Here is an 11,574-nt window from a genome sequence, read left to right on the forward strand (position 1 = left end):
CTCCCTTACTTGTACAATTCACATGCACAGCACTGAACTTTAAAAGTATCTGAAACAGGTCATCTGGTGCCTAAAGCTTGTTCTAGATTTGCATTAAGTATTCTTTCTCCCTCTCCTAGACACATGTGCATGGTGATGCGAGGAGTGCAGAAATGAACAGCAAGACAGTAACTAGCACTATGTTGGGTGTATTCCGAGAGGATCCAAAAACACGCGAAGAGTTCTTAACGTTAATAAGAAGCTGAGAAGGAACCCTCCCTGAGCAGATGTGCTGCCTGCTCCTTGCTGTTTGTCATCAGATCTTATAACTGTATCAGTCATTGTGACTTGTATGCATTGTCATCACATGTGCAGTATGAAGCATATTTCATGTTTACATGGCCACTGTCCGATACAATTCCATGTTACTAAGGGTAGACTCAGTGCTTTACTTACACATGAGCAAATATACAAATGATGTACTGTTATTAACTCCCTTTTCTTTACAAGAAAATGGCATGGCATTCCTGAAACTCACTTGATGGGTTTATCTGCTTAACATGCTGCTGTGGTCAAAATACCAGCAAACATCTGCACTGTATCGCTCACTTAGCTCTGCAGTTTGAACCAGGAAAGAATTTACCTGAATGGTAATGATTGCACTGATTTTCAAAGGTATCAGGACGATGCTTTGCATGGGGCCAGATTTCAGAATAAGAAAGGAACATTTCTGTAGTGTGAGCATCCCTGCAGCTGGCACTAGTGACCCAGTGGACCCCAGTCCTAGAGGAGCTCTGGGGTTTTCAGCATGCTCACAATGAATAGCCATGAGAGAGATTTGCATGCAGTGCCTCTCTTGATGCAGATATATCTTTTGAATATTCATGGGGGATATCCTGAAAACCAGAGTTGCCATGGCTCCCTCTAAGACTGGAATAGGGACCACTGGCCCTTAGGGTAATTTAAGAAGGAACAGTACTGCGCTGTAACTGGAAACCTTTGTATCCCCTTACACTTGAGATGAGTGCTGTTGGTGCCTGTTAATTGTTAGTCTACCTTTACTGATACATTTCTGTAACAGTTCCTGTCTTTGAACATGTTTGTTCGGACCTGTGATGATGTCAAAATCCCGTAATTATGGAAGTTGTTCCAATCGGTAATCAGCACATCTGTCTTGTGGATGTTTAGTGTGTAAAAGTAAAAAACCATGGTATTAACTTATTTTTTTTTTTAAGTGTAAGGGATTAAAAATGTTTGTTGCTGTATTTGATCCCAGAATACTTTGTAGCTTGTGACCAGTCTTTCAGTCTTCAGAAAATTCTTCATGCTCAGATGTTCCTTGTGAGCCTTCAGGGCCTAAAGTGCCCCTGCAGCAGGATGGAAGGATTAGCTTTTATTCCCTTTTACACTTCTGCAGAGACATCCGAAGACTGAATCGATGAGGCCCTGAACGCTCGTGTATCATAACGTCCTTATATGAGCCGATCCCCAACGTGTAAGGGATTCTTACAATTTGTTTTGCCTGCACATTTAATTTACCAGAGTTTTCAGTAAGCCAGGACCCCTAGAGCTGAGGAGAATGGATGAATCCACAATGATGTTTTAACATAGTGTTAGTGTATTGCACATCTTGATTGCTTCTACTTGCTTAAAAATTCCAGGTGGCAGGTCCAGCCCCACTGCTGTCCTAATTCATGTTCTGGTCAAGGATTTTTTAAAAAAATAGTTTTACGTTGGAGCCCTTTAATTTTTGACTGTGCATGTGTGCAAACACACATATACTCAATGCACATGCTATTTAAAAAAATAGTGAGACCTTTTTAAAGAATATGTATAATTATTTCAACACTAATATATTCCGAATACTACTTAAAGAGTTTAACTTTTTTTTTTTTTTTAAGATAAGATGGCTGTAATCATACCACAATATATATTGTAATATTTTTCAATGGAAACGAAAAACAGTGGGACCAAAGTGTTAGGTTTTTTTTTTAAGCACACTGCCTGTATTCCAGCTTTTGCTCTCTCATCACCATTCTCTGACTGAACATACCTCTTCTCTTTATACCTGTGCCTTGCTAGTTCTTGGATTTTTGTTGTTTAGAATTTTAAAAACAAGCCTGTTTGTTTGTTTTTTTAGAATAATGTATCTGATTAAAATGAGTTTTATTTAAATCTTGTACTATTAAAAATGTGTGTTTCAAGTACTGTCTTGTGAGTTTTGCTGTGTCATTACATGCAGTGATCCTGAAGAATATATATTGGGTAGCTGCACTGCACCAGTGGGTCAAGGACCTGTCTGCTCTTTCTCAGAGCTGTGTTTGATAATGGGGGTGGGACATCTATCAGCCAATCCAAAGCAGTGGTGGGACAAGGCTTTTTTTTCCCCAGATCATTAGACAGGTCCAGTAGTACTGTAATGCACATTTCTAAGAAATCATTCATTGTATTCATTTTGTGTATAAGGACTTAGTGTGAGTGATAAGAACAGTGAAACGCTCAGTTCTTTGGGGATGTTTTGTTGGCAAGAAAAACCTACAGCAGTGTATCTGTTTGTATAATACTCCACAGCAAGCTTTTCTTTTTTTCACCTGATGATTTGTAGCTGATGATCCTAATTTGGCAACTTGGTTACAAATGTATTGTATCATTTTAAGAAAATCGGTTTTACTTCATATCCTACAGTTCATTATAATTTTGCTCAGGAAGGATATTTCAGATTTTTTATTTGTAAGGTAATTTTAGATGACTACTGGTGTGGCCTGTAAGCCAAATTAGTGCAGTTTAGTGAAGGGAATCCTATCAGAATTACTCTGCCTGGTAAATCCACTGACATTCCTCTAGATCCTAAAATAGTAAGATGAATAGGTCTAGCTGCAGTAATGTTTCTGGAGTAACACCCATCACAGCCATGGTATCACACTCCAGTAAATTGAGTTAGCCCCCCCAGTTGCTAAATACCTTATCAAACAGTAGCTCTTCAGGTCTACCATAAATGCCTATCAGAACTACTCTTTGAACCCCTTTGAACCTAACGTGGTGATAGAAAACTGTGGGGCGCTAATGGAGGGTGGAGAAGGCATTAGAGGTAGGAAGGAAGAGGAGGGGAGGCAATGGAGATGGTCTGATGGGAGAAATCCTTTCTCTTCAGCCAGAAGTGCTGCATGTGGAAGGGAGATCACAGGCAGCAAAAAGCATAGAGGTAGCTACTACCCTGAGCCAGTCGATCTGCAACATCTTTTTCAATGTACAGGGGAATGACCTGGTCTGGGGGCACTGCTCCCCCCCTCCTAGGGCAAGAGTCCAGGGAGAAGTCCAGACTGCTAACTTACAAGTTGTGGAAGGAGATAGCCAGGATGGTTACCTGACTGGAGGCATTTCACCATGCTAATAGCCACTCTAATAGGCATTGAGGGACAGATGTGAATGTAAAACCCCAATAGTACTGCAACAGCATAAAACTCTTTCAGCTAACACAGAAGACTATCAGGCTTTAAAAGGATATCTTGCTCAGTGTATTAGTGCAGCTCATAATAAAGGCCAATGTCCATCTCAGTTCCATTGTTGCCAACATGTCAACCAGGGGGGTAGGGTGACTTGAAGTTGGTGGTGCATTAGAAAATTTGCTGCTGCCATGTGCCCTAGAACACACTCCTAGATTACCCTGTGAGCACTACTTTCTTTGATGCAATAAAAACTATCAAATTTATGCTCACAGCAACCCAATCCTTAAAGGGAAGATTACCTAATCCTTTAAAATAATCACCTAATCTACTAAAAGTGCAAACTTCTGTTTAAATTAGAAATGAGGACCATAATGAGCACCATAATGCCATAAAACTAGTGATAAGTACCATCATTTTCACAGCGAGAATTAAAGTTGCACAGGAAGTTGACCTTTAAAACATAGACAGACCCTCACCAACTATGGAATAGAAATGTGCCAACAAAAACTGCACTGGAAACCACAAGCCCTACTGTGTTATGCAATGCAACAATGGAAAAACAGAAACATCATCATTCCTCTCAAGACATCAAGCAATAAAAGCAGAGATATAAACAGTTTTCATAATAAAAAGAATAAATGTCAAAACAGCCAATGAACATCCTCTTCCGGCCTTGGTGGGATACGCCTCACCACGGCCCCCTGGCCTCTTCACTTTGTGCCATGGCGGGATGGACAGCGCCACAGCCCCGCAGACCTTTTGTTCACTTTGGGCTGTGGCAGGATGGGTCCTACCATGGCCCCGCCGGCTTCTTCTTCACTTTGGGCCATGGCGGGATGGGCTCCACCACAGACCAACCAGGCTTCCTTCTCTTGGGGGGAGGGGGGTGGGAATGAATGAGCTGTGCGCACCCGCAGGAAAGGTTATACACAAGCGCACGTGTGTAGCTTAGAACTGCACGCATACAGGAGTGCAGAACCTTTCCCGTGCATGGGTGCAGCTTAGAGGAGGCTGCACTCTTTACTCTTTATTATCTAGATGCTGTAGCTTGTGGGTGGAACTTGGTAACACTGTTAGAGAGCGATGTTTCTATAGTATCCTGAGCATGAAAAGCTTTAATAGATTGAGACCATAGCTAGCTAGCTTGGCTTGAGAGCATAGATAGGAACCAGTAACTCTTGACCAGGTTGTCTTATGAAGTCAACTACTAACCTAAATGTAGTAAAATGAAAAGAGATACTATCCCATTCACACTGTTATCTTCCGCCCACAGTAGGCCAAATTTTCAAAGGCCTATGCATGTAAACACCGGGGTTTATGCGTGTGGCCGGGGCCTTGTGTGCACAGCATATATTTTATAATGGACCCGGCCACGTGCATAAACCCTGGTATACGCACAGGTGACAGACCCTGAAAAAGGGGCGGGCCGGGGGCGTTGTCTGGTCAGGGAGGGGTGGAACAAAAAAAACTACATAATGATGTGTCAGGCAGTACTGGAATAGGGGCACTCAGCTCAATACAGTAAAGTGGGGCCGCGGTTACCCCGCTCCTAACCGGCTTTCTACTCACTTTTCGGCCGCGTTAGTCCAACCCGCGATACACTATCCCCTTTAATCCATCCTTACCGCCTCTTTAAATCAACGGGTAACCCCTTCCGCCCGCAGCATGTATATCAGATGTAAACGATCGAATTAGCTATTCCCTCCCATACAGTAACGCGCGCCCCGACTATCGCTATTTTACCCTGCCATTTTGCCCCGCGTTTAACCTGCTAACTTACCACCTACCCCTACCCCTGCGTTAGAGGCAAGGGTTAAGGGTAGAGGGCAAACTTTCCCTCAAAAGAAAACCTAAAAACCTTTAAACCATTAAATATATGAAAGGACAGCTTTTAATCTCTTAGTTACTGTCCATGTCTATTTTATTATTGTCGGCTAGCCCCCCCCCCTTTTTTTTTTTTTTTTAAATGATATTGTGAATCATTGCACTACACATGCGATTCCTTAAATGAACTTAAAACAAGTTGTTGGTAAAGTTGTTATAAATACCTTGGATGTCACTTTCCGAATCCCCCATCTCCACGCGGGCGGGCAGTCATCGAGGCAGGAGCCGGCGGGCGCGCGTTCATCCAGGCGGCGGTGGCGGGAGTCGGCGGGCGGGCGTTCATCCAGGCGGAGGGAGCCGGTGGCGAAAGCGGCCTCCAGCAGCCCCCGCCGGCAGTGAATGAATGCGTGTTCATCCAGGCGGTGGAGGCGGGAGCCGGCGGGCGCACGTTCATCCAGGCGGTGGGAGCCGGCGGACGCGCGTTCATCCAGGTGGCGGCGGCAGGAGCCGGCGGGCGTGCGTTCATCCAGGCGGAGGGAGCCGGCGGCGAAAGTGGCCTCCAGCAGCCCCCGCCGGCAGTGAATGAATGCATGCCTGTGTACGCCCGTGCAATTTCGGTGCTCAAGGCAGTGCACGGGCGTACACGGCGTGCATTCATTCACTGCCGGCGGGGGCTGCTGGAGGCCGCTTTCGCCGCCGGCTCCCTCCGCCTGGATGAACATGCGCCCACCCTCCCGCCGCCGCCTGGATGAACGCGCGCCCGCCGGCTCCCGCCGCCGCCTGGATGAACGCGCGCCCGCCAGCTCCCGCCGCCGCCTGGATGAACGCGCGCCCGCCGGCTCCCGCCGCCGCCTGGATGAACGCACTCCTGCCGCCGCCTGGATGAACGCGCGCCCACCTGCCCGCCGGCTCCCGCCGCCGCCTGGATGAACGCGCGCCCGCCGGCTCCCGCCGCCGCCTGGATGAACGCGTGCCCGCCGGCTCCCGCCGCCGCCTGGATGAACGCGCGCCCGCCGGCTCCCGCCGCCGCCTGGATGAACGCACTCCTGCCGCCGCCTGGATGAACGCGCGCCCACCTGCCCGCCGGCTCCCGCCGCCGCCTGGATGAACGCGCGCCCGCCGGCTCCCGCTGCCGCCTGGATGAACGCGCGCCCACCCGCCCATCGGCTCCCGCCTCGATGACAGCACGCGTGCCTGCCAGATCCCGCCTCGATGAACTCGCTGCCGCCTTGAACGCGCGCCCGCCGGCTCCCACCAGTAAGTTTACTTTTTTTACACTTCCCGAAGCAAGGCGCAGGGCCTTGCTTCGGGAGGAGGGGAACCATCCACTTCCTGGTACCTGTCATTTCAAATGTCAGTTGAAATGACATTTGAAATGACAGGTACCAGCGCACCCAGGATACTGTACAGGCGCTGTATTAAGCGCCTATACAGTAAAATGGGTTACGCGGGCCTAACGCTTCGCCTAACGCTTCGCAGACGCGGCTTGCATTTGCAAGCAATTTAAATAGTGTATCGAGCGGTATGTGAATAGAACTGTGCGTGCGGCAAACGAGGGTGTGCCCGGCACTGCCGCACTCTTTCTAACGCGGCCTTACTGTATCGACCTGAGTGAGCACGAGCAGCAGCACAATGACAGAATGTGTGTGTCTGAGGGAATGTGTGGGTGGGTGACCTTTGCTTGTTGTCAGCCCCTCCCTTTCCAATTCCCATCCCTTATTGGCAAACCCACTCTCCAGGAGACTCACTGGTTCCACAGCCAGCTGCCAGAAGCCTCCCCAAAACTGCACAGGTACTTGCTCTTGGCTCACCCCACCCCTTTCTGTGACTGTTGCTTGCCTTTCTGACACAAAGACACCCACATACTCACGCTCAGTGTATAGATGTGTCTTTGCTGTTTCACATAGCGAGAGCGTTTGTGTGTGGGTAGGTGCCTTTCTATGTCAGAGAAAAAGACACCCACACAGACACTTTCAGACACAAAGAGAGTGTCTGAAAGAGCATGTGTGAGTGTGTCTGGCACTGGCTGGCAGTATGGTTGTCTCATTAATTGGCAACTGGTTCAACAGCTGATTGGTTGGCAAACGACTATTTTCCATAGGCTCGGCGGCGCGCGCAAGCCCTGGGACGAGCGTAAGTCCTGGGGCTTGCATGGAGGGGCGTGTTGGGGGCGTGCCGCGAGTGACGCGGCATTTCGGGGGCGGACCCGGGGGCGTGGCGCCGGCCTGGGGGCATTGTTGAGGCCTCCGGACCAGCCCCCGGGTTGGGTGATGGCACGCCAGCAGCCCGCTGGCGCGTGCAGATTTACACCTGCTTTCCGCAGGCGTAAATCTGCACGCCAACAAAGGTAGGTTTATTCTTTCATGTGGTCCCACTCCACAGAGATGCTGGCAGAATGCTGCTGAAAATGCAACCCTAGCTCAAAGCCTGACACACACTGACTCACTCAGTGCCAAATTGCCACCCCTCTCTCCACGTGCTGGGTGCACTTACTGCAGATTCAGCCAGCGAGCTGTCCACATGTGCAAGTGCTGGTGGTGTGGCTACTTCTCATTGCTCTTCTGGGACCTAGAATCACCCTTCTTCCCCCCCCCCCCTTCCTATGCAGTGGAGGCAGAGGCAGACCCCCATCATTCATCCACAGCTCTTTCTTAATAGCTGTGTCAGCCTGTGTCCTAACCCTCTACTCCTAGTTCCCTCATACCATTGGTTGGTGGGAATGGCTACTTCAGAACAGGATACAGTTTGAAACATTGCAAAGTACAATTCTAAAAATGTGTCTCATGTCTCTATCCCCTCAAACATTTCTACTTGTGCAGAGGTGGGTGTCCGGACTCACTGAAATACTAGCATTAAAAATACTATGATTGCCACAGCGATGACAGCAATAATAATAATAAGGTCTCACAGACAGAAATGGAAGCAGCTGCTGTTCTCTAAGAGCAGGATCCCATATTGCCAATTCCCAAGTTTGCCTGGCCCTGGCCCCTAAGTGCATCTGATGAAGGAAGAGAGACTGAACCAGCAGCCCTAACCAGGTCCCGGAGGCAACCTGCCTGGGTGGAGGAGGAGTCAGGTGCTAGGGTGAGCGGAGGACCAGCCTGACACTCTAGCCAGAGAAGAAGTCACTCTTTGGTAGGGATGTGCAATCGTTTTTCCTGAATTAGGCAATTCCAGTGAAATTGCCTAATTCGGAATGGTTTGGGAAAACTGAAAAACGATTGAAATTTTTCAGAAATTTCGGAAAAAATTCATTTTTGCTTTAGTGCGCACCAACTCCCCGATAGTGTGCATTAACGTGGCAGAATTAGTGAAAATCGGGGCCCCCCCCCAAAAAAACCCCCCCAAACCATGGGAAAAATGAAATTCCCTTGGGGGGCCCCCGAAATGAAGCCCAACATGAAATTTGATGCCAAAGCACATCTCTACTCTTTGGTACTTTTCTGCAGCACTCTAGCCAGAGGTCTCACTCTTTCTTCCAGACATGCTCTGATGCAAAATTTAGACCGGTGAGAAAATTGCTAGATTTGTTGCTAACTTGTTTAAAGAAATCACTAACGGGCCGATACAGTAAAGTCCACTTTGCTGTGCACGTGATTCAGTATGCAAATTACGCCCGGCGATAAAAACAGGTAAAAGGAGGCGCTAGGGACACTAGCGTGTCCCTAGCGCCTCCTTTTGGACAGGAGCGGTGGCTGTCAGCTGGTTTAACAGCAGACGCTCAATTTTGCCGGCGTTGGTTCTTGAGCCCGCTTCCAGCCACGCGTTCAGAAACTGGACGCCGGCAAAATTGAGCGTCCGATTTTCAACCCGTGAGCCACGGGCCGACTTAAATTTTTTTTTTTTTTTTTACTTTTGGTAACTTTCGGGACCTCCGACTTAATATCGCCATGATATTAAGTCAGAGGGTGCACAGAAAAGCAGTTTTTACTGCTTTTCTGTGCACTTTCCCGGTGCCCGAAGAAATTAGCGCCGACCTCTGGGTAGGCGCTAATTTCTGAAAGTAAAATGTGCGGCTTGGCTGCACATTTTCCTTTCTGAATCACGCGGGAATACCTAATAGGGCCATCAACATGCACTTGCCCCCTAGCGAAGCCCCCCGGGACTTACGCGCGTCCCGGGGCTTGTGTCGGAGCGCACTGTACTGTATCAGCCCCTAAATTAGCTCCCTGACGAATTTTCAATTCAAAAGTCACCATCAGCTTAAAAAAGTCACTGGATGTATTGATAAAAAAATTGCTAAATTGACAGCACTGCAGATGGGAAGAGAGTGAGTGTGAAAATTTCGCAGTCCATCTTCGGGAAGGTAGTCTTTTTCTCTGGGCCTGGTCTACTACATCATCTATTTGACCATTTTCTTACTCAACCTTTCCGAGATACTTGGCCACAAATGGGTGCCAGATCCTCTCACATTTTATGTACCCTCTCTGTGTGGTTACAGAGCAAAAACAGTAACTAAATTCAAGAGGATTCTCTCTTGCAAACAAGTGAAGGAAGGAAAAGCCAGTGAAAAACTGGAGTCTATAGCACTGAACAAGGCAGTAGATTAGGTAGACTTATGGTCCTCATCTTCCATCACATTCTCGGTGAAATTTTTAAATTGCCCACATTGGTGCAAAGTCCACATACACTTTTCACCTGCTGTCATTGCACTAATTTTCAAAGGGAAAGCATGCGAGGACTTTCATTTTGAAAATTACCATGGGTACAAAGTGCATGCGATGAATTACGTCAGCTCTATGGGTGAGTTGAATTTTGCTTGAAAAGTACACGGGTAGATGTGAAAAGGCAATCTACAGCTAGGATCCTTTGTTTTCAATTTAAACCAATTTCCACTCATAAATTCCCAGATATTTCCAAAGGTGACAAACAGTTTAAACCGAAGTTCACCCTACTTTTAGGCTGATCAAAAAGCTGCTCCAGAGCTACAGATGCAGGCCTGCCTCCTCACCCCCTTAAGCAACGTGCCTGCTGTCTGGTGCCGTGAATGCATTTCAAGCAGGCACTTTCCACCAGGCTCCCTGGCCCTGCATAAAAGCAGACGTGCAGGGCTGCAGAGCACGACAGCCATAGTACGCATTGCTGCGGAGGGAGAGAGAAGAAGCCTGGAGCCACCACCAGTAAGGATAAATGCTCTTGCAGTGTGTGTGGGGAGTGGGGTGGGGGAAAAGAGGGAGATTCTCAGCAGGGAAGGAGAGAGAGAGAGGGGCATGCTAGGCAGGAGATGGAGGTAGAGAAGGGGATGCTGCTTGAGTGGGCGAGTAGGAGAATCTGCTTAATAATATTTTATTCTCCTGGCTTCTATCCACAAAAATAAACTCCGATATTTATCCAGAACACTAATGAGTCTTTCTTTTTTTTTTTTCAGCTGATGTTCTCCTGTTTTTGTTCTTGTCATAGTAAACCCTGATAAATTCCCAAGGAAAAATAAAGAACACTAAAACCGAAAATGAAGGTCCCTAGCTACAGCATACTTTTTCCTTCTCTAACTTCCAGGCCCCTGAAACACCTCCTCTGGATATGGTTAAAAGTCTGCACATTGTGAAAGAAAGGGCGGACAATTAGCTGCGCTGAGGATGGGGCCGTTTTCACAGCAAGTTGCATGGGTAAATAAAAATAGCAATTTACATCCTTAAATCGGCTGTTGTGTCTCTGTGGGACTTTTCTAATAACAAAATGCATATATTTCATACAGGACTGTCACACAGACGTAGCAGAGTAGGTCAAGGTATTTGCATTCGCTGTGTTAAAATAAATATGATGACAACTAAGTGAAGTAGTGAGTCTTTTGAGAAGCTCATGATTCAAAGCTTTTATAGCGATTGGATCCTTTTGCAAGCATTTCTGCTTTTGCTTTCCTCTATGATACAGTAATAAAGGGATTCAAACCGAAACAAGAAGATTGACTGATCCTCTCTAGAACAGCAAGCAATTGTGTGTGACCGACCAAGGATCTAACTTCTTAGCGTTAATATGCAAAATTATTAAAAATGAGAAGCAAAATCATCAGAATGCAAAGCCTCATTAAAATGCTATAGAAGATAACATTAGCACTTCATTTTAGAAGTAGAGAGGAGGAATGGCCTAGTGATTAGAGCAGAACCAGGGAAGTCAGCATTCAAATCCTCCTTTTCCCACTGTTGCTGTTTGTCCTGGGCGAGTCGCTCCACCTTCCATTGCCTTAGATACCAACTTATAAGGGCCTGATTTACTAAGACTTTTCTCCCAGTCTTGTGTCTATGGGAAAAAGGCTTAGTAAATGAGGCCCTTAGATTGTAAGCTTGCTGAGGTAGGGAAATTCGTATGGTACTGTAGCTCAACTTGA

General features: G+C 47.2%; 1 protein-coding gene across 1 annotated transcript in view; it reads left to right on the top strand.

Moving 5' to 3' along the window:
• Positions 1–2,186, top strand: part of GCH1 (GTP cyclohydrolase 1) — an 80,445-nt gene extending 78,259 nt beyond the window's left edge. Inside the window, exon 6 of the mRNA XM_029598284.1 lies at positions 120–2,186. Coding sequence (XP_029454144.1) covers positions 120–156 — 37 coding nt within the window. The 3' untranslated portion in view covers positions 157–2,186. The remainder of the gene's footprint in view (positions 1–119) is intronic.
• Positions 2,187–11,574: the final 9,388 nt, after the last annotated feature.

This window comes from Rhinatrema bivittatum, chromosome 4 (assembly GCF_901001135.1).
Source record: "Rhinatrema bivittatum chromosome 4, aRhiBiv1.1, whole genome shotgun sequence".
Classification (NCBI taxonomy): domain Eukaryota; kingdom Metazoa; phylum Chordata; class Amphibia; order Gymnophiona; family Rhinatrematidae; genus Rhinatrema; species Rhinatrema bivittatum.